Here is a 26,341-nt window from a genome sequence, read left to right as displayed (position 1 = left end):
GCTGTTTGCATGATTGTCAAGTCAAGTGGAAGACTCATATTTTGCTGTTCCAATTGGGTGTTGAGAAACATTTTAAAATTTAAAACATTGAGTGCGGTGGCTGGTGCTGAAAATAGTAAAATCCCTATCATTTCTTAGACTAATTTTCTCGATTCTTCCTGAGTTCTTAATTTAGACACCTTCTTTACTTAACTAATAAGTAATGAATTTGTTCTTATTAACCCAGTATGGTAACTGTAGTACAGTTCACTTGCTAATTTCCATTATATCCGCCTGTTTTTTTGACATCGAACAATTTTTCAGGCATATATATAGAAATACAGCAAGGAAATAGTTATTGTTGAAGCTTCTTAGCGGTTCTAGAACCAAAAATTATTCCACAATTTTTTTTCGTAATTCTATCTTAATAGTTAGTGAGCTGTTATATTTTGTTTATACCTAAAATCACAAATTTTTTTTCCACCACAAACTTTACCACATAATAATTACGAAAAAAAAAATTGCATAACTGATTGTGGTACTAGATTTTTTTTTTTTTTACTTCTTTTAAGGTAACTTCATTAATTCTCCACATGTCTACTTTTATTTCGCCCCAAATTAAAGCAGTAATTCACAAACAAAACGTGGCAATTTCTTCCACCAAAATTTGTTTTTTAGTCCAAATTCAAAAACAGCACTTTCAAATGATAAATGTTACCGTATATAACATTTTTATAATAAATTAAAAATAATAAATTATTATTAATTCCAACTTAAATTTACATCTTAAATTGCTCTTTTATCCACTCCTATAACCGATAACAATTCACCTAAAATTTATCATAAAAGAGTAGCATCATTTCTTTTTTCAAATTGCAAAATATGATCACCAAAATTAAAATAAATAAAAAAGAATACTAACGAATGCTTTTAGGGTATTAGTTAATAATCTATTCAAAGAAATTTTGTATGAAAAAAAAATAATTAATATTTTGACAATTTTTTTATTTCTTATAAAAGTGGTATCAAATTTTTTTTAAAAATAATTATTAATAAGTAACTTAAGAACACTTGTTAACATTATTCATAAATTAAAAAAAAAAAAAAAAAATCTATTGCTCATAATAGTGTTCTGCCACACGCATCAGTGTAGACAGCCTAGGACCGCGGACGGCACCATCGTGGGAAGCGTTGAAAAGCCTGTGTGACTGTGTCCACATACAATAGGCGACGTGGATAACCATCACTGCCAACAACTAATACATCACACCTCATAGTCAACTTCGTTTTCCACATATTATCTGACGCGTGGATAGTCGTCCCCTGTTAACCATAATTTTAAAATTCAAACAAAAAGTTAAAATAAATAAAATACCCGAGCTTTTTGTAACGACCATAAAAAATTGAAATATAGGTACAAGCTTCCTAGATACTTCTTTTAAGAACGTGCTCCTTTTATACGTCCTGTCCATTAGAACCACTCCCGAAACTTTCACCGCTAAACACGCATTTCAGTCTTCCTATATTTCTACAACGTTCTCAACAACAACAACAACTTCTTCAACAAACAAAACGAAAACATTTGAAGGACCTTTTTGTTTTCGAAATTTTGGGATTTGTTTTTCGTTTTCAGTTCTTTTTCAAATTCTGATCGAGCCAAAGGGGTTCGATCTCTGGATTATTATCGCTAAATCTAATGCCAGAGATCGAAAATGCTCCCAACAACAACAGCAACAATGCGTTGTTTGGGAAATACGAGCTGGGAAAGCTCTTGGGATGCGGTGCCTTCGCTAAGGTTTACCACGCACGCAATGTCAGTACCGGACAGAGCGTGGCGATTAAGGTCATCAACAAGAAGAAGATCGCAGGTACGAGTTTGATGTCCAATATCAAGCGCGAGATCTCGATTATGCGCAACCTCAATCATCCAAATATTGTCAAACTCTACGAAGTGCTCGCTTCGAAAACCAAGATCTACTTCGTGTTGGAGTTCGTCAAAGGCGGCGAGTTATTCGCCAAGGTCGCTAAAGGCCGATTCACCGAAGATCTCAGCCGGAAGTACTTCCAGCAGCTCATCTCCGCCGTCGGATTCTGCCACTCGCGCGGCATCTTCCACCGCGATCTCAAGCCGGAGAACCTCCTCCTCGACGAGAGCGGCAACCTGAAAGTCTCCGATTTCGGACTCTCCGCCGTCAAGGGGCAGATCCGACCCGACGGGCTCTTGCACACTCTGTGCGGCACGCCTGCTTACGTGGCGCCGGAGATTCTGACGAAGAGAGGCTACGACGGCGCGACGATCGACGTTTGGTCGTGCGGCGTCATTCTGTACGTTCTGAACGCCGGTTATTTGCCGTTTAACGACCCCAACCTGATGGCCATGTACAAGAAGATTTACAAAGGAGAGTACCGGTGTCCGAAGTGGTTTTCCTCGGATCTGAAACGGTTCCTGTCTCGGCTTCTGGACACGAATCCCGAGAAGAGGATCACCATTGATGAGATGATGAGGGACCCGTGGTTTAAGAAAGGGTACAAGGAAGTGAATTTCTACGACGAGGAGGTTAAGGTGGAGGAGTTCAAGGTTACAGAATTGAACGCCTTTGATATCATTTCGTTCTCGTCGGGTTTGAACTTGTCTGGTTTGTTCGACGACTCGTGTAACTCGAGCGACAGTGAGCTACAGCGATTCGTGTCCACCGAGTCGCCGGAGAAGATCGTGGAGAAAATTGAGGACTTCGCGAAGGTGGAGAAGTTGAAGGTGAAGAGCAAGAAAGATTGGGGCGTGGAGCTCGGAGGGCAGAGCGGTAATTTGGTGTTTGGTGTCGATGTTTACCGGTTAACGGAGAAGCTGGTGGTGGTGGAGGCTAAAAGAAGAGGCGGCGACACCGGTTGTTACAAAGATATGTGGAAGAACAAGCTTGGACCTCAACTCAATGGCTTATCATTATCAATGGCAATGTCTCCTCCTCCTCCTCCTCAACCTGAAACTTCCCAGATTGCCGGTTGCTAAATATGTTCATTTTGTCATTCAAAAACAAAACATTCATGATGAGGAACCCGCGAAATCCGGGTGTGCTGTATGTTAGTAACTTAGTACAGTGTAAAATATATTTATCAGTAAGGTTATAATTGTGGTGGTGTATTTTGGTGTTTGTGTTTGTGTATTTTTTGGATGTGGAATAAATAAATAGGTCTAGTATGTGATTGAGTTTCAGTTTTCAGTGTAACAGCAGCTCTGTAGTTCTGCTCGGTTTCTCTATATCTTTGTGTACATGAGAACAACAACAGAGATGGACTAATTGGTAATTACACTAATTGCAGATCTCTTATGGGTTTGGTACGCTCACTTAAATCTATATTTTTAATTTTTAAATAATATTACACATATTTTTATATATTTTTTTATTCACACATATTTTTTCATATGTTTTAAAATAATAAAACATATAATTTTAAACATATGTACCAAACCCTTCTTTTAGTTCTCCTCATAATTTTTGTTCTATTTTTACTGTGTTAAGATTTTTGTTTGATTTCTGTGATTTCGTACTGAGTTCATAGAGATAGTAATAAATCAAATCTTTGAAGGTTGTATCAATTTCGTTAAGGAATATTGGATTTTTCTTGGCTTTAGTGGATAATAAAGATTATTCCTTTACCACCTCCCCCCCAAAAAAAAGAAAAAAGGGTTTAGGCAAAGAAAGGGATCTGAAATATTTAAATAAATAACAGTGAATTTTCTTAAATTGATTAATTGTAAATGACATGACCAGTGAATAAAAAAAATTGGAGGTATGAGTACCATGTGCATCTTAATAGAAGCATTCTGACTCTTTTTTTTATTTTTTTTATTGGAAGACTGAAATTTTTATAAAGCTTCAGAAAAAAAATGCGAGATACATCTAAGAACATGCGCCCTCAATCAGATTAGGCGCTTCCTCCAACCATACAACAAAATCACCCACATGTTTTGCAAATTGGGCTAAGATGTGGGCTGGCCTATTGCCATCCCGTTTGACATGAATGAAAGATACAAAGTGAAATTTATCCATTTGGGCCAATATGCTATCCGTGATTGTTTCTATAGATGCAGGTGCCTTCGAGGTGCCTGTTAGGATATTCTTGAGGGTGCTAGAGTTCGTTTTGAAGCAAACTTCCTTGAACCCCATCTCTCACACAAATTGGACATCGATCTCCATGGATTTCGCCTCTGCTTCTAGCGCTGCCAAAGTGGCTGGGAGCCTCTTGCCCATTGCTGCCAAAACCATACCTTGAGAGTCTCGTAACACCATCCCAGTGCCTGTAGCTCACAGTTTAGTGAAAACCACACCATCAACATTCATTTTGAACCGAGGTGGGTCTGGAGGGTGCCATCTGACCTGCACTACTGGGTTCATATAGCTCACCCTTTCATTTGCCGCCTTGTACTCCTCCACCAGAGATGTTGAGTGTTTGACCATAGTATTGCCAGCACGTTGTCCACCCCCATTTCGAATTGTGTTCCTGTCCTTCCAGATTTCCGAGCATAATGACAGAACTTTTTCCATTAAAACTGAGGATATCGATTTGTGATGCACCAGCTGCCACACAACATCAATAAAACTCCACCTGCTCTCTATAGAGAAAGGGAACACCGTCTTACTGTTGCTCCACACTTCCTTCGCCCTATTGCAAAACCAAAATAAATGCAGGCTAGTTTCTGCATCCTTCCCACACTGAGCGCAGATATCATCCTTGGTGATTTGCCACTTTTTCAATTTAGATTTGGTTGCTAAGGCTTCACAGCAAGCCCTCCAGGCAAAACTCCGAGTCTTGTTGGGGAGTTTCAAATTCTAGATGCTTTTCCAGACATGTTTCATTCCCTACCCATTAGTGCTTTCCTCTCCATTGTTATCCCCCATCTCCTTAATACTATGGTAAGCACTGTCGACAAAGAATTTCCCATTTCTTGTGCCACTCCACACAATCCTATTCGCGGGTAGCCTTAGGCTCAATGGTATGCTCAGTATCAAGTCCGCTTACTCAAAGCTAAAGAGTTGCCTGATCACAACAGATAACAGAAAACAATATTGATAACAAAAAATTTTAACAAATAATGTTACTCTCTAAGACTAATGTGGTAAGTACCTAGTGTTTAAAGTTTTTGCTATTTTTTCAGTTGCACAAATTGTTTATGTTATGTTATCCTTTATGCAAGAATTCCGGCCGATAAAAAACTCCCATTTATATAAATAAGACAGCCAAAATGGGCATTTGCTCATTTCGTCAAAACTTTACAGCAAAATGCTCATGTTTTGAAACTATTTAGCAAAATGCCCTTGTTTTGAATTTGATTTTCTAAAAATCAAGTTTCAATGTAAAACTCGATTTTTAGAAAATCGAGTTGTGTGAAATAAAACTATAAAAAAAAAAAAAATGGAATTTATGTACAAGAAGATTTACAAAGGAGAGTACCGGTGTCCGAAGTGGTTTTCCTCGGATCTGAAACGGTTCCTGTCTCGGCTTCTGGACACGAATCCCGAGAAGAGGATCACCATTGATGAGATGATGAGGGACCCGTGGTTTAAGAAAGGGTACAAGGAAGTGAATTTCTACGACGAGGAGGTTAAGGTGGAGGAGTTCAAGGTTACAGAATTGAACGCCTTTGATATCATTTCGTTCTCGTCGGGTTTGAACTTGTCTGGTTTGTTCGACGACTCGTGTAACTCGAGCGACAGTGAGCTACAGCGATTCGTGTCCACCGAGTCGCCGGAGAAGATCGTGGAGAAAATTGAGGACTTCGCGAAGGTGGAGAAGTTGAAGGTGAAGAGCAAGAAAGATTGGGGCGTGGAGCTCGGAGGGCAGAGCGGTAATTTGGTGTTTGGTGTCGATGTTTACCGGTTAACGGAGAAGCTGGTGGTGGTGGAGGCTAAAAGAAGAGGCGGCGACACCGGTTGTTACAAAGATATGTGGAAGAACAAGCTTGGACCTCAACTCAATGGCTTATCATTATCAATGGCAATGTCTCCTCCTCCTCCTCCTCAACCTGAAACTTCCCAGATTGCCGGTTGCTAAATATGTTCATTTTGTCATTCAAAAACAAAACATTCATGATGAGGAACCCGCGAAATCCGGGTGTGCTGTATGTTAGTAACTTAGTACAGTGTAAAATATATTTATCAGTAAGGTTATAATTGTGGTGGTGTATTTTGGTGTTTGTGTTTGTGTATTTTTTGGATGTGGAATAAATAAATAGGTCTAGTATGTGATTGAGTTTCAGTTTTCAGTGTAACAGCAGCTCTGTAGTTCTGCTCGGTTTCTCTATATCTTTGTGTACATGAGAACAACAACAGAGATGGACTAATTGGTAATTACACTAATTGCAGATCTCTTATGGGTTTGGTACGCTCACTTAAATCTATATTTTTAATTTTTAAATAATATTACACATATTTTTATATATTTTTTTATTCACACATATTTTTTCATATGTTTTAAAATAATAAAACATATAATTTTAAACATATGTACCAAACCCTTCTTTTAGTTCTCCTCATAATTTTTGTTCTATTTTTACTGTGTTAAGATTTTTGTTTGATTTCTGTGATTTCGTACTGAGTTCATAGAGATAGTAATAAATCAAATCTTTGAAGGTTGTATCAATTTCGTTAAGGAATATTGGATTTTTCTTGGCTTTAGTGGATAATAAAGATTATTCCTTTACCACCTCCCCCCCAAAAAAAAGAAAAAAGGGTTTAGGCAAAGAAAGGGATCTGAAATATTTAAATAAATAACAGTGAATTTTCTTAAATTGATTAATTGTAAATGACATGACCAGTGAATAAAAAAAATTGGAGGTATGAGTACCATGTGCATCTTAATAGAAGCATTCTGACTCTTTTTTTTATTTTTTTTATTGGAAGACTGAAATTTTTATAAAGCTTCAGAAAAAAAATGCGAGATACATCTAAGAACATGCGCCCTCAATCAGATTAGGCGCTTCCTCCAACCATACAACAAAATCACCCACATGTTTTGCAAATTGGGCTAAGATGTGGGCTGGCCTATTGCCATCCCGTTTGACATGAATGAAAGATACAAAGTGAAATTTATCCATTTGGGCCAATATGCTATCCGTGATTGTTTCTATAGATGCAGGTGCCTTCGAGGTGCCTGTTAGGATATTCTTGAGGGTGCTAGAGTTCGTTTTGAAGCAAACTTCCTTGAACCCCATCTCTCACACAAATTGGACATCGATCTCCATGGATTTCGCCTCTGCTTCTAGCGCTGCCAAAGTGGCTGGGAGCCTCTTGCCCATTGCTGCCAAAACCATACCTTGAGAGTCTCGTAACACCATCCCAGTGCCTGTAGCTCACAGTTTAGTGAAAACCACACCATCAACATTCATTTTGAACCGAGGTGGGTCTGGAGGGTGCCATCTGACCTGCACTACTGGGTTCATATAGCTCACCCTTTCATTTGCCGCCTTGTACTCCTCCACCAGAGATGTTGAGTGTTTGACCATAGTATTGCCAGCACGTTGTCCACCCCCATTTCGAATTGTGTTCCTGTCCTTCCAGATTTCCGAGCATAATGACAGAACTTTTTCCATTAAAACTGAGGATATCGATTTGTGATGCACCAGCTGCCACACAACATCAATAAAACTCCACCTGCTCTCTATAGAGAAAGGGAACACCGTCTTACTGTTGCTCCACACTTCCTTCGCCCTATTGCAAAACCAAAATAAATGCAGGCTAGTTTCTGCATCCTTCCCACACTGAGCGCAGATATCATCCTTGGTGATTTGCCACTTTTTCAATTTAGATTTGGTTGCTAAGGCTTCACAGCAAGCCCTCCAGGCAAAACTCCGAGTCTTGTTGGGGAGTTTCAAATTCTAGATGCTTTTCCAGACATGTTTCATTCCCTACCCATTAGTGCTTTCCTCTCCATTGTTATCCCCCATCTCCTTAATACTATGGTAAGCACTGTCGACAAAGAATTTCCCATTTCTTGTGCCACTCCACACAATCCTATTCGCGGGTAGCCTTAGGCTCAATGGTATGCTCAGTATCAAGTCCGCTTACTCAAAGCTAAAGAGTTGCCTGATCACAACAGATAACAGAAAACAATATTGATAACAAAAAATTTTAACAAATAATGTTACTCTCTAAGACTAATGTGGTAAGTACCTAGTGTTTAAAGTTTTTGCTATTTTTTCAGTTGCACAAATTGTTTATGTTATGTTATCCTTTATGCAAGAATTCCGGCCGATAAAAAACTCCCATTTATATAAATAAGACAGCCAAAATGGGCATTTGCTCATTTCGTCAAAACTTTACAGCAAAATGCTCATGTTTTGAAACTATTTAGCAAAATGCCCTTGTTTTGAATTTGATTTTCTAAAAATCAAGTTTCAATGTAAAACTCGATTTTTAGAAAATCGAGTTGTGTGAAATAAAACTATAAAAAAAAAAAAAATGGAATTTGAGTTCCATGTAAAAATTCTCACATTACTCGATTTTTATTAAATCAAGTTTTTTTTTATTGAAACTCGATTTTCTAAAAATCGAGTTTCAAAGCATGGGAATTTTGCTACATCTTTTGGGCAAAAGGGGCAAATGGCCATTTTGGCCTAGATAAGACAATCATCCTTCTCATTTGTTACTTAAACATGTTTTCAGCATTTTTGATTTCTCTATTTGAATTGAAGAGAATCCTTATTTTTTAAAACAAGATATACTTATTGTCTTTTATTTTGAAAAATGTTGGTTGCTTTTCATGAAAAAAGTCCACCATTTTTTTAAAATGTTTTTCCACTAAGCATTATTATTGGTGGTGCTAAAAAGCTATATTGCTATTTTTAGCACCACTAATTCTAAAAAGTAAGCTACAACGGTAGAGCCAAACTTAAAAATTTTAGCTCTAGAGCTATAGTGCACAACAATCTATAGCTACGCACGGTAACAAGAAGCTAAAAAAAAAAAGGATATTTTATTAAACCTCCAATTAAAATAATGTTTCTTTCTTTTTCTTTTTCTTCTCTCTCTCTCTCTCTCTCTTCCCGTTAGAGACTCCCTTTGTTTCCTAAGCTCTTGGCTCTCTCTTCCTCCATCCCTCCTACCAAGCTTCGACCATCTTTCTTCCTCAACTCTCCATTGACCCAAGCCCCAAGCCTCCATCGTTGACCCATTTTCGGCGTATGTGTTTCTGTTTTGGTATGAGTTTCGGTAGTTATGTTTGTGTTTCAAAGTGGATTCAGGCTAGGTTTTGGGTTGTGTTTGTGTTTTGGTATGGGTTTCGGTGTTTGTGTTTGTGTTTCGGCATGGTTTTCGAGCTAGGTTTCGGGCATGGGTTTCGAGGTTAGGTTTTTGCTGGTTGTTCTCAATCTGGGTTGCTCATATTTATGCACTTTTTTATCTTGTTTTTCTTATCTAGGTTTTACTCATATTTCTACTCTTTTTTTCTAGTTTTTATGCCCTCTTTCTTTTTTTGGGGGGAGGGGGGGGGGGGTCTTCTTCTCTGGTTCTTGATGAGTTTTGGTCACAGTGGTGGCGTTGCAGCTGTGTGGTGGTTTTCATGGCTTTGATGGTGGTTATGGTTGTGTTTTGACTGTTGAATGATATATTATTTTATTGTGCTTGATGGACGACCATAATTCCCTCAGGCAACCTCCTCGTCTAGGCAAGGGACTAATAGACGAAGAAGCCATTCCACTTCGTCACTATTTGAACCCATTGGACGAAGAAAGGGCCTGCCAGCTCATACACGACAGGCGTACGTTACAAGGTCGCAATAAATCTATTTACCGTTGGAGCATTGACTACCCTCCCATTAACACCTCAAGAAAGCGTTACAAATAACCCATTCAAGCCTCCATTAATAGCACTCCCCAACGGCTAGGAAAAAGAGGCAGGTATATATACAGATACCTCACACCTACAAAGGTATGAAAAACTCTAGTTCACACACACTGATATTCAAATACTTCTCTTCTCATTCTAGCCATTCTAACTTTAGCATTGGAGGCTTTGTGGCAGACACCACACCGGTGACCCACACTTCTTTCTTTCACCATCCATTTTCTCAGGATCAAGTTAGCTGTGGACGACCCCACTTTGGACGATCATTTTGACTGACAATTCGAGCATCATCAATGTTGTTTGTGTTATTTTATTGTGTTGAAAGCTAAAATAAAACCAATGATGTTGGATGTCTTGTAAACAAAGAAGGTAAAATAGAGAAAATGGCTTTTGGTAGAGCCAAATAGCTAAAATTATAGCTCCATCAATGTTGATGCTGAATTTGTGTAACCATCTGAAATGGTAAATCTTACAATAAACTCATATTCGCTTTAAATGGATTCAATAAAGATGAATTGTGTTCAAATAATTGGACACTTTTTTAAATAGATGAGAGCAGAATATGATTTTTTGAAGGAAATATGGTTTGATTTCCATGTGTGGTGCATGTTCTGTCTGTCCGTTTCTTCTATGTGAAATCGAACCTGTCACTGAAGGAAGCGGCTGGGAGGCTGGGAGGGATACATTTGTATTTGGACTTTGGAGTAGGCCATTTGTCTCTATTTTAATAAACGGTATCAAAGTGTCATTATAGAAGTATGGTTTGTGCTAATACGAAAACTCCATGACAACTCAACTTGATGGCTAGTTTACCTGTATTTAGCTAATTTGAAATTCAAATCTGGGACCAATCTAGAGTCCAAGGTAAGTCGGTTAGATGATATGTAGTTGCAAATTTTTCATTTTTTTTGTATTTAATATTCCAAGCTGATTTGCTAGCTGAATTGTCATGATGTTTTAATAATTCATATAGCTTTAATTTTAGTGACGATAGGTCAAGAAGCTACTTCTTTTTTTTTCTTTTTTCTTTTTTTTTAATTATATATATATATATATATATATATATAATATATATATATATATATATATATTAGAAGAAAATTTTTATTGCAAGAACAAATAGAAACTACTAGGAGTGTCCAAAAAACCGATCAATTGAAAAAAATGGCCAAAACCGACGGAATCGAGTCCAATTTTTCGGTTCAATTTGAATTTCTTGAAACCGAAATATTTTGGTTTCGGTTTTGGTGCTGGTTTTTTTCACCCCAAAACTGACCGATATATAGATATTTATGTAAGTTTAAAACGTAATAGAGTGAGTAGTTTGGTGGAATGATGCATGTGTTTCAACCACTTGTTCACAAGTTCGAGCCTTCGCCTATCCATTTTGAGTTTTTAAAATTTTTTTAAAACCCTAGCATCTTTATAAGTTATAAACTTATAAGTTACAACCCTAGCATCTTCCAACCACCCCTCCCCCAATTTTCTCTCCCTTTTACAAATGCATACCCTGCATCTTTTTCTTTTTTTAATATCCACATACCCTGCATCTTATTTTTCTCATTTCTTCCAGCACTGATTCTCTCTCTACATTTCTTACTATGGTATGTCTTCTTGATTTTGTTTCTCTCATCCCAAATCACCCATGCTTGTACTGGGATTCCTTGGGTTTTGTGTCATCCCGTGATGTTTGTTTTAAAGAAACATTGTAGCTACTACTTTTGTTGTGGATGTTAGCCTAATCTTAGTTTGTGTTTTATGTTTTTTGACATGTTGCTCTATCTTTTGTGTTGAAAACAGGGTCTGTGTTGGTCTTGCTTTTCTTGTTAGTTGTTGTACTACTTTTGTCTTTCAATAATATCTCCGTTTGATGCAAAAAAAAAAAAAAAAAAAAATCTTCTTCTTTTTTTTAATTGCTTTTGTTTCTCACATTCCAAATACCGAAACTAGATTGAATAGAACCGAAACCCAATGTAATCTATCGATTCGGCGTCCCTTTCTTACAAGTTGGTTTCGGTGCTCAAAAATTAAAACTGAAATTTATAGTTCGGTTCAAAAATTGCCTTCAACACTGACCGACCCAAACCAATTACACCCCAAGAAATTACATCCCAGCCTCATCCAAGATAATGCAAACAAAACTTGAAAGGCAATGACTTAAACTAAATACACCCAAAAGAGACTGCTTCAAAGACCATTTAGCAAGATCATGAGTTGCACAATTTACATCTCGACTCACCCAACTAAAAAATACATTTCCAAAAGAACTTACTATAGAATTTACGACTATAAAAAGATTAAGAAGCCTCCAGGGAACATTGTTGGTCAGAGCTTTAATTGCATCAATATACACCTTCGAGTCATTTTCTATTACAAAGTGAAGAGCATGGAACTTGGTTTAAACAAGGTGAAGGGCACTGTGAATCATGGTTTTCAATCCAGACCGTTCACAGAACCAATAAAAGGAGAAGTTTAAGGTTTTTAAAGTCAGATAAAGGTTTGACAGAGGTCGAATGGCGGTTTGACCGAGGTCGAACGATGATGGCATAATTACTTTATTAATTAATTAAATACAAATATAGAAATTGAATTTATAAAATTAGCATAATTGACTAATATATATATATATATGTGAGGGGAAAATTAAATGATTTTCAAGCATATTTTAAATAAGAAAGTTAATAAAAGTAAAATAATAAAGTATGAAAAAATTCATTACAAGTTATAATTAATTTTTGAAGTATAAAAGTGTGAATATATTTATATACTCCCTTTTAGAGATGGCTAATTAAAGTATATAATATAATATTATGAATATAAGTTAAAATATATAATAAAAGTAGTAATGAAAGTTTATTTAACTTATTGGTACGAAACTCACGAAGTTTACTTCAAGTATATTTTTTCCCCTTAGTGTATCAACACTCCGGCATTGCCTTGTGGTTAGACTTTAAAGCTAACCCATCTCAACCGAAGTTCTAAGACAGGGTCTGACAAACTTGCTAAGAATAGCTTCAACCTTCGCTTGGGTAAAAACTTAGGTGCTCTGGGAGCAATGCTCCCTCCTCTCACATGAGGGGTGACGGTATGCCACCCTTATTTTACCATCATTTTTGGCCCACTGTTAAGTCCATTGTTATTAATACTACACTTGACTTCCTAAATCATGGTATTGCTCCACCAAAATTCCATGACATTCACATAGTGCTTATTCCAAAAACAAATAATCCTGAGAGAATAACTGACTTTAGACCAATATCCTTGTGTAATGTGGCTTACAAAATAGCTTCCAAAGTTGTGGTGAACAAGATGAAATTGGTTTTGCAGGAAATTATAGGTGAGAATCAAAGTGCCTTTGTGGCTGAACGCCTCGTCACAGATAACGTGTTGGTGGCACATGAGTTGATGAACCACATTAGCAAGAAAAGGAAAGGAAAAGGTGGGGAGATGTCGGTAAAGTTGGATATGAGCAAGGCATATGACCGCGTCGAATGGGACTGCCTACAACTTATTTTGCAGAAGCTTGGCTTTCATGATTGATGAATAAGCATTGTGATGCGTTGTGTGTCCTCCGTGAAGTATGTTGTCCGAATCAATGGGCAACCCTGTGGCCATATCCTTCCAACACGCGGGCAAAGGCAAGGCGACCCACTGTCGCCTTGCCTCTTCCTTCTTTGTGCCGAAGGCTTATCTGCCTTACTGCACCAGGCCACTCATCGAAAAGCCATAAAAGGGGTGGCTGCCTCTGCCCGGGGCCCTAGGGTGTCCCATCTATTTTTTGTCGACGACAGCCTGATTTTTGGTAGAGCAACAGTGAGCGAAGCCAAAGAAATCCAACGAATCCTCAAAGTCTATGAACTCTCCTCTGGCCAACAATTAAATAGCAATAAAACGTCCTTGTTTTTCAATCCCAACACAGACAATGAAACAAAAGAGAGGGTAAAAATCATGTTTGGTGCCCAAGTTATCAAGCCCTATGAAGCCTAGCTTGGGCTACCATCTCTCATGGAAAGGTCCAAAAACAATACCTTTGCTCAGCTCAAACAGAGAGTGGCCAACAAAGTATCATGATGGAAGGAAAAGCTTCTAACACCCGCTGGGAAGGAAATTTTGATGAAGGTGGTGGCCCAAGCCGTGCCCTCCTACACGATGAGTTGTCTTTTGCTTCCCAAGAAGCTGTGTGAGGAGCTGACTGGAATGATCAGACAATTTTGGTAGGGCCAGGTTAAGAGCAAGAAGAAACTTGCATGGCTAAGCTGGGACAAAATGTGCCTGCCGAAGGACCGGGGTCGTTTGGGTTTTCGAGACCTAAGAAGTTTTAACCTGGCTCTCTTGGCAAAACAGGGGTGGCGGCTGCAAACCAACTCCACATCCCTTTTTAGTAGAGTTTATAAAGCCAAATACTTCCCACATTGTAGTTTCGATGAGGCGACTATTGGCAGGAATCCATCGTATGCTTGGTGAAGCTTATTGGTTGCTCAGGGCATAATCAGGAGGGGCATGAGGTGGCAGGTTGGGACGGGAAACCAAGTCAGGGTGTGGCGTGACAAATGGCTACCAAGGCCGAGTACTTATATGGTAATTACACCCGAAAAGCCTCCTTCAAAAGATGCTCTGGTTTGTGAGCTCATAAACAGAGAAACAAAAGAATGGGACAGAGACAAGTTTAACCAATGGTTCCTACCTAAGGACAGAGATGAAATATTGAGCATACCTCTTAGCACAATGAGCAACAGGGATAGATTAATTTGGGCTGAGAATCGGCGCGGAAAGTTCACCGTTAAAAGGGCATACTTATTGGCATTGGAAGAGCAAAAGCAATCAGCCATGGCTGACTGCTCAAATGCGGCGGCAAGGAAAAGGTTATGGAAGACCATTTGGAGCTTAAACATCCCCCAGAAAATCAAGTTTTTTGTTTGGAAAGCAAGCCGAGACATCCTTGCTTCGAAACAAAATCTAGCAAGGAGGAAAATTACAGAAAACGGGGTTTGCGATTTATGCAGGGATGAAGAGGAGTCCACCTGTCACTTGTTGTGGTTCTGTGATCGTGCCAAGGAAGTATGGCGAAACAGCAAATTTGCCTTACCTTTCAAAATCTCGGCGAGCTAGAAGTTCATGGACGTGCTTGAAAATTTACAGAGGTGTGAGCACCTTCGGCCTGGATTATTGGAACAAGTCACAACGGTTTGCTAGGGTATTTGGAAATGATAGGCCACAATCTGAATGACCCCTAGTGATTAACCCTAATTAATTAATTTAGCCAAGTTTATTAATTAATCAATTAATCATGCAATTTGATGGAAGCACAAAAAAATCACCAAAAATTAAAATATGCAGCGGAAAATAAATAACACGGTGATTTGTTTATGAATGGGGAAAACCCTAACGGCAAAAACCCCACCGGGTGATTTTCAGGTTACCACTCCCGAAACTCCACTATTATCAAATCAAGCGGTTACAAGTAAAGGAATCCCAAGTACCTTACCAATCTACAGTTGAACCCTTACCCCAATACCCAATTGGACTTGATCTGTAGTGACAGTTCCCACCTTTGATGCACGGCTCCCAAGTACGTGACTAACCAATGCGCGGATCCAAGTACGCGACTTCAGAACACCAACTGAGGAAGAATGGTTGGCTGCAAAGTTCTTCAATTCATCCTTTATGATGAATAGCAGGAAGATGCTTGGTTACAAAACCCTACGGTGCAAATACACAGCAACTTCTTGATGAAAGATGAACTAGGTCAAGAACTTTGTCTTTTGATCACAATTTGCTCGAATAGAGATTGCTCAATGATAATGCAACTTGTGTCACACTTGACGGCTCTTAAAACAATCCTTTTATATGTTTAGGGTTAGAAGAAAAGAAGGCCCAAAAACATATTCACGGATCCCAAGAAAATCAGATTAGAAATCTGAAATTTTAAATCTCGACAGATAGCAGGTGTCGAGGTAGCTATCGAGAAGGTGTCGAGCTTTAAAAACTTTGCACTTCAGCTTGCTTTTTCTTGGACAGACTTGATGACTTCAACACTTTACCTTGAAACATTGTTTCTTGAAGTATTAAAAACACCTAGAACTACCCAATTACAAGTAGAGTGCGTTTTGTCAAAGGATTAGCCAATTTACATAAATAAGTGACATATGTTTTTAATCAAGTGTGTGTGTGTGTGTGTGTGAGGGGAAAATTAAATGATTTTCAAGCATATTTTAAATAAGAAAGTTAATAAAAGTAAAATAATAAAGCATGAAAAAATTCATTACAAGTTATAATTAATTTTTGAAGTATAAAAGTGTGAATATATTTATATACTCCCTTTTAGAGATGGCTAATTAAAGTATATAATATAATATTATGAATATAAGTTAAAATATATAATAAAAGTAGTAATGAAAGTTTATTTAACTTATTGGTACGAAATTCGTGAAGTTTACTTCAAGCATATTTTTTCCCCTTAGTGTATCAACACTCCGGCATTGCCTTGTGGTTAGACTTTAAAGCTAACCCATCTCAACCGAAGTTCTAAGACCGGGTCTGACAAACTTGCTAAGAATAGCTTCAGCCTTCGCTTGGGAAAAAACTTAGGTGCTTTGGGAGCAATGCTTCCTCCTCTAACATGAGGGGTGGGCCCCACGGTCCCACCATGGGGCCCACCCCTCATGTGAGAGGAGGGAGCATTGCTCCCGGGGCATGTAAGAATTACCCCTTCGCTTGAACAAAGGTGTTGGTATACACTTTCTTTAAATGGGCAAATACCAATTTCCATCTCCAATCCCTAACCACCACTACTATGCAAGAAAATTGCCTTCGCTTGAATAGAGACTTTGGTATACACTTTCTTTGAATGGGCAAATATCAACTTCCCTCTCCAATCCCAAACCACCACTGCAATGCAAGAAAATTTGTCCCCTACTGCTGCATCACAGTCCACTTTAAGGAAGTCTTGCCTTGGTTTGGACCAGCTACAATTGCTTATAATATTTCCAACAGAGACTTGGAGTCGTATATCACTTGATGCTCTTGAACTAGCTTATAGAGTGATCTCATAATCTGGGATTTTGATGGCACTACACCTTCGTGAATTGCTTTATTTATCCACTTCCATATGCAATCAATAGATAAAACCTCAAAGAGGAGAGATCTAGCTTTGTGCTCTTTAACAAAATAAAGAGATACTGGAGGGTCTAGCAAAATCCCGATCAACAGAGTAATGGATTAAATCTATATGCAATATATTTTGATGGGTCACTGACTTCTAAACCAAATTGCCCTCGCAATATCACATTGAGTAAACAAATGTAGTGAGGATTCTAATTCAAATCGACAAAGAGGACAACTCCAATTTGAGTTGAGAAAATACATGTTTAGTAGCTCTTTCATTGAGTCTTCGATGGAGTTTTGAATTCTAAGGGGCCGTTTGTAACATTTTTAAACAACGGTTTTAGTTTTTAAACAACATTACACGTATTTTCAAACATTTTTTCACCTATACGTATTTCGAAAAAATTTAAACAACGTTACTAAAACAACATTACCAAATGGGCCCTAAATTATGCCTGTATTGGAGTTGGTGTTGGCTTGAATTTTCCTATCTATGATAAGATGATAGGCTGATTTAACTAAAAATTAACCATTCAACAATTTGATGGTTTTGACCTGTAACCACCTGTCAGTTTGAAATTGAAACCACATTGGGATCTTTCTAATAGTCTCAATAGTCTCCTAATCAAAAAGACTTATCTGAAAATATTCTCATCCCACCATGTCTTCAATTGATTCATCAATTGGAAAACTACAAAGCAAAATTCGTTGTCTGGATTTTTAGGACTTGGATGAAATCCTAGCTTGTCCTCCAAGGTCCTCCCAAACCAAAATAGACTCCACTAAGTTTTTTATATTATTTTATTCAATTGTAAGTAAAAATAACAATTGGAATGTTGGGTGTATTGTTAAATAAGTTGGTAAAATAGATAAGTAAGTGTAAAATATGTATTTTTTTAGAAATCTAAGTGTGAATGCTCTTAAAAGCATCTAATTTTTCACTAATACTCCCAGCTAGTTGTTTTAGCTTCCACTTTTTCCATAACATACTCAAAATCCTTTGACTAATCATTTTCAAAAGTCTCTTGTTCAGATTTTATTGGAGGACTAAAGTTCGATCTAAAAATTTAAAAATAAAAAATCTTCGAAAATATTTTTCTTTTCCTATAATTAGGGGTGGGGTTATAGCAAGACTTGTTTTTCTTTTCCTGTATTTTAAAAAATTGTTTTATATTATGTATAAGTATTAAAAATAGAAGTTAGCCCCCAAATGTTTGAGTTAGTCTAGTAATACTCTTAAAAACTAGTAGAATTAGGTCTTCCCTGGAAAACCTAGAGGTGAAAGAAGGAGCTTGACATAGCACAAGGGCTGCCGTTAGGCAAACGCTCTCTCTGTGTAAGCAGTAGAATCAGTTTTCCTAGAAGGCCACATGGATGATATCACTGATAAGTGCGCTGGACTAAAGTTATCGCAGAAAGAAGAGGTAGAGGTAGAGATCAACATACCATTAACAGAGGATGGCCCAGTACTCATAGGGAAGTTTTGCACGAAGCGACGAATAAACCTGGAGTCAGTAGCTCGAGTGCTGAAATCAGTGTGGAAGGCAGAGAACAACTTTGAGGTCAGTGACTTGGGCGAGAACAAGGTTATGTTTCTCTTCCAAACGAAAGACGATATGGAGAGGGTGCTTCTCCTCAGTCCATGGTCCTTCGATAAATACTTACTAATCCTCCATAAAATGGTGCGTGGTGAAGCAATGAAAGACATTAAGTTCGACAAGACTCCTTTTTGGATTCAAATTCATGGATTACCCACAATGTGCCAAACTAAAGAAGTTGGATTGAGCATCGGCGCTACACTGGGGAAGGTGGAGAAAGTGGATGCGAACACGCAAAGTTTCTGCTTGGGGAACTCCTTGCGTGTAAGAGTGATCCTAGACATCCCCAAGCCGTTGTGCCGAGGTCGGAAGGTACGCCTAGGAGAGCTCGGACTGAGGTGGGTGGATCTCAAATATGAGCGGCTACCAATATATTGCTATCTGTGTGGGAAAGTAGACCACGATGAGAGGGATTGCATGCAGTAGGTTCGAAGCAAGGACACACTCCGACCAGAGGAGAAGCAATTTGGGCCGTGGCTACGTGCGACGCCGGAGAGAGTTCAAAAACCCCAGATCATAACAGCGACGACAACTGGAGAGTCTAATACGGCGAGAGGCAAACGTGAAACACAGCAGGAATGATGAGGCAGTGAGGCCATCCTGAGGTGGGCAACGACGTAGCCTCGCAGTGTCAATTCAGGTTTGACTAGTGGGGTGGGAATCTTGAGGGCTGACACGGTGAAAGCCGCTGACACACTAATTAATGCTCAACCCAAATCACCAGTCTACCTGCAACCGCCGAACTTCGAGCAGCAACTCCAAGACATAGATGCCGCAATTCACGGGGATGTGCCAGTTTTGATCTCTGAACCTTGTAAAGAGATGATCTTGACAAGGAAGGAGAACACGCAAGCTCACACTGATAACAGGCGGGTAAAAGAGGAATGGGCTAAAGCAAGTGGGCCTAACAAGGAGAACCAATTTCAAGAAACCATAATTGGGCCTCAGGACTCCCAGCCCACGATTGGGAAGACACCAGGGGCAGAATTGGGCCTAAATCACAATGACCCGAAATTTAAGTTGGGGCCGGCATCTCCAAAGGAAATAAAAATAAAAACTTTCAAGAAGTCCAAAGGTGGTGCCCACAAGAAAAACAAAGAAAACAAGGGACCTGAAGGGAAGGAGAAGGCCACAGTTTGGACAAGAACATACAACCAGAGGGCCGACAAAAGTAGTGACACGAATATGGAGGTTGATTTGGCAGAAGTTGGAACAAAAAGGAAAGCACGGCCTCCACTATCAGAACTAGAAAATATAGAAGGTAATGGGAAGCGGACTAGAACAGAGGGGGAGGTGAAAGAGCTTGGAAAACTTCTAGCACAATATTTGGGATCGGCGAAGGCTGGCTACCAGCCCCATCGGGTGCAATGAGTGCCATAAGCTAGAACTGTAGGGGGCTTGGGAACCCCCTAACAGTTAAGGCTCTCCAAAAGGTGGTATTGGAGAAAGATCCCACACTAGTCTTCCTCATGGTGACTAAGTTCGATGTTTCAAAACTGGATGGCATTAAACGGAAAATAGAGAGACAGCAAGGATTGATAGTCCCTAGTATAAAACGGGCTGGTGGTCTTGCGTTGCTATGGAGAAACTCACTGCAGGTTGATATACTCACATACTCTCCATGACACATTAACGCTATAGTGATTGAAGAACAGGGGATGAAAAAATGGCGTTTTATCGGTTTCTATGGACACCTAGAGACCAGAAAACGGGAGGAGTCGTGGAAGCTAATGGAGAACCTTAGTCACAGAAGTGACTTGCCATGGATTTGCATGGGGGACTACAGTGAGATAATGTATGCAAATGAAAAGGAAGGTGGTCGGATATGGCCTGAAGGACAGGTGCGTATTTTTCGTGAGGCGGTTAACAGATGCCAACTGAGAGACCTGGGGTATATGGGATCGGATTTCACATGAAGCAGACGATTAAGAAGTAGAGGGTGGGTGCGTGAAAGGCTGGATAGGGCTCTGGTATCTACGAATTGGGCGGTAGCATTCCTAGCATTGAGGCTTTTCCATGTGGCCACCTCAGTTTCAGATCACTGTATTCTGGTACTCCAAGAATCAAGCTTCACAAGAAAACAGAGAAAGCAATCCAAGGTGTGGCGTTTTGAATCTATGTGGTTGGAGGATGTGGGGTGCAATGATGTGGTACTTGAGGCTTGGGAAAGAGGTCGGTGCAAGGTTTCTCAGTGGCCGTTGGAAGTATGCATTGGGGAGTGTCAGGCGTCCCTAAAGTCTTGGAACACACTAAGCTATGGCCATGTTGGAAAACAAGTTGCCGAGCTACAAAGAAAACTTCAAATGCTTGAGGGCTTGAAGGGTACTGCTACGGACGTAGAAGAAACTCACAATATAAAAAGGGAATTGAACAAGTGGCTCGGCATAGAAGAAGAATTGTGGCACCAAAGAAGCCGGTATAACTGGCTGAAGGCAGGTGACAAAAAACACCTCCTTTTTCCATACCAAGGCTTCTAATCGACATCAAAGGAACACTATAAACAGGATCATGGATGCAAATAATGTGTGGCATGATGATGTGGAGCATGTAGGGCAGATTTTTGTGGACTATTTTGATCAGCTTTATACTACCTCACGACCAAAGGTGGCGGGTGAGCTGATAGATGCCTTACATACAAAAGTCACTGACAGAATGAACACTACTCTCATCCAAGATTTCCATGCAGGGGAAGTGGAGAAAGCGCTCAAGCAAATGCATCCCTTAACGGTCCCAGGCCCTGACGGTATGCCACCCTTATTTTACCATCATTTTTGGCCCACTGTTAAGTCCAATGTTATTAATACTACACTTGACTTCCTAAATCATGGTATTGCTCCACCAAAATTCCATGACACTCACATAGTGCTTATTCCAAAAACAAAGAATCCTGAGAGAGTAACTGACTTTAGACCAATATCCTTGTGTAATGTGGCTTACAAAATAGCTTCCAAAGTTGTGGTGAACAGGATGAAATTGGTTTTGCAGGAAATTATAGGTGAGAATCAAAGTGCCTTTGTGGCTGAACGCCTCGTCACAGACAACGTGTTGGTGGCACATGAGTTGATGAACCACATTAGCAAGAAAAGGAACGGAAAAGGTGGGGAGATGACAGTAAAGTTGGATATGAGCAAGGCATATGACCGCGTCGAATGGGACTGCTTACAACTTATTTTGCAGAAGCTTGGCTTTCATGATCGATGGATAAGCATTGTGATGCGTTGTGTGTCCTCCGTGAAGTATGCTATCCGAATCAATGGGCAACCCTGTGGCCATATCCTTCCAACTCGCGGGCTAAGGCAAGGCGACCCACTGTCGCCTTACCTCTTCCTTCTTTGTGCCGAAGGCTTATCTGCCTTACTGCACCAGGCCACTCATTGAAAAGCCATAAAAGGGGTGGTTGCCTCTGCCCGGGGCCCTAGGGTGTCTCATCTATTTTTCGCCGACGACAGCCTGATTTTTGATAGAGCAACAGTGAGCGAAGCCAACGAAATCCAACGAATCCTCAAAGTCTATGAACTCTCCTCTGGCCAACAATTAAATCGCAATAAAATGTTCTTGTTTTTCAGTCCTAACACAGACAATGAAACAAAAGAGAGGGCAAAATCATGTTTGGTGCCCAAGTTATCAAGCCCCATAAAGCCTACCTTGGGCTACCATCTCTCGTGGAAAGGTCCAAAAACAATACCTTTGCTCAGCTCAAACAGAGAGTGGCCAACAAAGTATCAGGATGGAAGGAAAAGCTTCTAACACCCGTTAGGAAGGAAATTTTGATAAAGGCGGTGGCCCAAGCTGTGCCCTCCTACACGATGAGTTGTCTTTTGCTTCCCAAGAAGCTGTGTGAGGAGCTGACTGGAATGATCAGACAATTTTGGTGGGGCCAGGTTAAGAGCGAGAAGAAACTTGCAAGGCTAAGCTAGGACAAAATGTGCTTGCCGAAGGACCGGGGTGGTTTGGGTTTTCGAGACTTAAGAAGTTTTAACCTGGCTCTCTTGGCAAAACAGGGGTGGCGGCTGCAAACCAACTCCACATCCCTTTTTAGTAGAGTTTATAAAGCCAAATACTTCCCACATTGTAGTTTCGATGAGGCGACTATTGGCAGGAATCCATCGTATGCTTGGCGAAGCTTATTGGTTGCTCAGGGCATAATCAGAAGGGGCATGAGGTGGCAGGTTGGGACGGGAAACCAAGTCAGGGTGTGGCGTGACAAATGGCTACCAAGGCCGAGTACCTATATGGTAATTACACCTGAAAAGCCTCCTTCAAAAGATGCTCTGGTTTGTGAGCTCATAAATAGAGAAACAAAAGAATGGGACAGAGACAAGATTAACCAATGGTTCCTACCCGAGGACAGAGATGAAATATTGAGCATACCTCTTAGTACAACGAGCAACAGGGATAGATTAATCTGGGCTGAGAATTGGAGCGGAAAGTTCACCGTCAAAAGTGCGTACTTATTGGCACTGGAAGAGCAAAAGCAATCAGCCGTGGCTGACTGCTCAAATGCAGCGGCGTGGAAAAGGTTATGGAAGACCATTTGGAGCTTAAACATCCCCCAGAAAATCAAGTTTTTTGTTTGGAAAGCAAGTCGAGACATTCTTGCTTCGAAACAAAATCTAGCAAGGAGGAAAATTACAGAAAACGGGGTTTGTGATTTATGTGGGGATGAAGAGGAGTCCACCTGTCACTTGTTATGGTTCTGGGATCATGCCAAGGAAGTATGGCGAAACAGCAAATTTGCCTTACCTTTCGAAATCTCGGCGAGCTGGAAGTTCATGGATGTGCTTGAAAATTTACAAAGGTGTGAGCACCTTCGGCCTGGATTATTGGAACAAGTCACAACGGTTTGCTGGGGTATTTGGAAAAATAGAAATGATCTCCGGATGGGAGGAAAAGGCAAGGCAGGTCGGACAATCCTTAGAAATGCTATGAACTTGGTGGCGGAATTCCAGAACGCCAATGAAGCCAAAACAGAGCATCTGAGTGTAACCCCAGCCACGGTCTCTTGGCAACCTCCATGTCACGGGCACTACAAAGTCAGAATTGATGGTGCAGTCTTCTCAAAAAGAAAGCAAGCTGGGACTGGAATTGTTATTAGGGACAGTGAGGGCGAAGTGATTGCAGCCCTTAGCAAAAAGTGGAAGCTCTCATTAGGAGCTCTAGAAGCAGAAGCAAAAGCTTGGGAAATGGGCGCACTCTTTGCTAAGGAGGTGGAGATCAGAGAGGCAGAGTTTGAAGGGGACTCATTGGTGGTCTGCAATGCTCTACAAGGACTGGTCTCCCCACCCTCTTTAGTGGTCAACGTACTTGCAAGTTTTTTGGACCATGCTTCTCATCTCAGGCAGTGGAAAGTGTCTCACATCAAAAGGCACGGAAATGTCCCTGCCCATCTATTGGCCCAACATGTTGTGGACTACGTTGCATGGCTAGAGGAGTGCCCTAGCTTGATAGAACATGCATGTAATGAAGACAACTTGTAATTTGCTTCTTCTTCAATAAAATTCGAGTATTTCCCATAAAAAAAAAAAAAAAAAACTAGTTGAATTTGTTAATCAGTCTAGTAGTTATAGAGACAAGATAGTTTTAAAAAGATGATAAGTTCCCTTAAAAAATTATCTTGTGAATATACATATGTGAAAGTTGTTAATTTTATATACAATATATTTATAAATTATGACCTACTCTATTATCAAAATATTAATGTTTATATATGTGTATGTGCATTTACGTATGTGTGTGATGATTTATCTTAACTCGTGACTACTATATTAGTACCAAAATCCCCCCACCCCCCAACCCCCCCTAGACAGAAACTCCTAGCTCCATCCCTGCATGTAATAATTACCTTAGTTCTTTGTTATTGGTAACTTTAGTTTTATTTTAGAAAAATAATTAAAATGCTAACAATGTTATTTTTTTTTCTTTCTTTTTTTAGAGTCTATTAACAATTTTATATCATTCGCATCATGATCTCAAATTATACATTGACTCCCCATGCCAAACTTAAAAAACAAGGAAATAAGACAAAAAGCAAATCAATTACGTACCATGAATGAATGATTTAATAATCTATTAATCTGTATATTCACATAAAGATTAAAGAGTTCCAATTCTTGCTGATGGTGAGGTGTCATCGTTTTTATCTAAAGCCCCCATTCCCGGGGTTTCATTTTTCATTTGTTTGTTTGGTTAGGGACCTGCTCTATGGGACCAACAACACGTGAGGATCGGGCATAGGAGAGTTAAAAATCATGAATAATAAAATTGTTGCCATTAAAAAAAAAAAAAAACAAAAATTCAAAATTAAATTATTCACATGAAACTCCATACTAACATATGTTATATGTGCATTCCAGTTATTTCAACTGGTAAAGTCTCTGATGGTTGTATAAGAGATTTGGGGCTTAATTTTTGCTTACATCAAAAATTGATTGATGTCTTGGTTTGATAATAAAGAGTTATTAACAAGAGCGGATGTCATAGGTAGAAACTCTTTCCAAAAAAAAAAAATGTTATATGCAGAAAAAATTGATACAAAATAATTTTTTAGCCGTACATTTTTATGTTAAATCTATATCCTAATATTAACTTATGATTGATTATGCATTAAATTTTGTAATTATTTTTCATTCAATGTTCGTAATTAAAGAGCCCATTAAAATTAATGTTTCGAACATTATGTTTCACATAACCTACAAAATGAAATAAATATTTTATTTATTATTTCATTATATATCAAATATTACTCAAACTAAAAAACTAATCATTGTTGCCAATTTTAAAAAGAAAAGGAAAATAAAAAAGATACGCGCAAGCAAACAAAAGTTCAAAACTACTCAACCTTAAATACCTGACTTTATTTTTTAATATAATAAGTCTAATATTTTTTTAATGTGTTGTCGTGTAAAAAGAAAAAGAAAATCAATCCAAACGAATCCTTTAGGTGGCTAAAGTGGTCAATCTGTTCATTAGGAATCTGTTTATTTGGTTTTTTTTTTATTTTTTATTTATTATTATTTGTTGAAGGTAGAATAAAGTTCACTTTTTTTTTTTTTTTGAGAAACAAGAACTTGGATTTTATTAAGTAATAGGCAAAGGTTTTAAAAAACTATACATTACTAAAAATAAACTAAAAGCTAAATAAATAAAAACCCTTGGCAAACAAATTCTCAATTTTAAAGCTCTTTAATCCAACTATTTTAAGAGATCAAGTGTAAGTATAGAATTTTTATTTTGTTCAAACTTTAAAATCGAATATATATAGCAATTAAAATTTAGTGGGGCCATGGCCCCCTTGATCGTGAGTCCCATTAAACTTTGTGAATTTTTAATAAAGACTTTCATCATAAGTCATAAACAAAGATTGGCTCAGTCCCTGCAAGTAAGTGCATTCTTTGAAGCTTGAATCCCTTTCCTCCACTATTATTTACTTTCCACAAAAAAAGAAAAGAAAAAAGTGTGTTAAATTTCTCTCAACCATTTCTTGAACTTAAAGAAACGACATAAAGAAACGAATGATTGATAATAAGGTCCATAAGTATAGCCTGATAGCCCAATAAGAGAAACTTCGATAACAATCAAGTAAGCTTTACGTAAGTACCTACACATTACTAAAGACTTGATTAAGGCCTGCAGAGTTGGACCAAATAAATTCATGTTCAAGCTGCATGCCTTACATCAAAAGTAATTAGTTCTTTGTAAACTAGTTTGGAGAAAAAAACCATTCAAACTTCTTATATAATTTTATATTGAGTATAAATTTGAAAATCTAACCGTTAGATTGCATGTTCTTATTATATTATTAATACTTACAAAATTTCAAGA

The 26,341-nt window shown here is 38.8% G+C and overlaps 1 protein-coding gene across 1 annotated transcript; it reads left to right on the top strand.

Annotated features, from left to right (window-relative positions):
- Nucleotides 1–1,418: 1,418 nt before the first annotated feature.
- LOC112024198 (CBL-interacting serine/threonine-protein kinase 11) lies at nucleotides 1,419–6,234 on the top strand. The gene is made up of 2 exons (XM_065778216.1): nucleotides 1,419–2,983; nucleotides 5,392–6,234. The coding sequence occupies exons 1-2, from the start codon at nucleotides 1,676–1,678 to the stop codon at nucleotides 6,028–6,030; spliced, it is 1,947 nt and encodes a 648-aa protein (XP_065634288.1). The 5' UTR covers nucleotides 1,419–1,675; the 3' UTR covers nucleotides 6,031–6,234.
- The last annotated feature ends 20,107 nt before the right edge of the window (nucleotides 6,235–26,341 follow it).

Source organism: Quercus suber, unplaced genomic scaffold (genome assembly GCF_002906115.3).
Source record: "Quercus suber isolate HL8 unplaced genomic scaffold, Cork oak 2.0 scaffold_176, whole genome shotgun sequence".
NCBI classification, from domain to species: Eukaryota; Viridiplantae; Streptophyta; class Magnoliopsida; order Fagales; family Fagaceae; genus Quercus; species Quercus suber.
This window is presented reverse-complemented; position numbering and strand designations above follow the sequence as displayed.

Bases quoted from the DNA above. Each gene is read 5' to 3' on its own strand.
- LOC112024198 (XM_065778216.1), top strand. From the start codon at position 1,676: ATGCCAGAGATCGAAAATGCTCCCAACAACAACAGCAACAATGCGTTG. The intron at 2,984-5,391 runs TAAATATGTTCA...AAAAAAAAAAAA, and splicing joins CTTCCCAGATTGCCGGTTGC to ATGGAATTTATGTACAAGAA.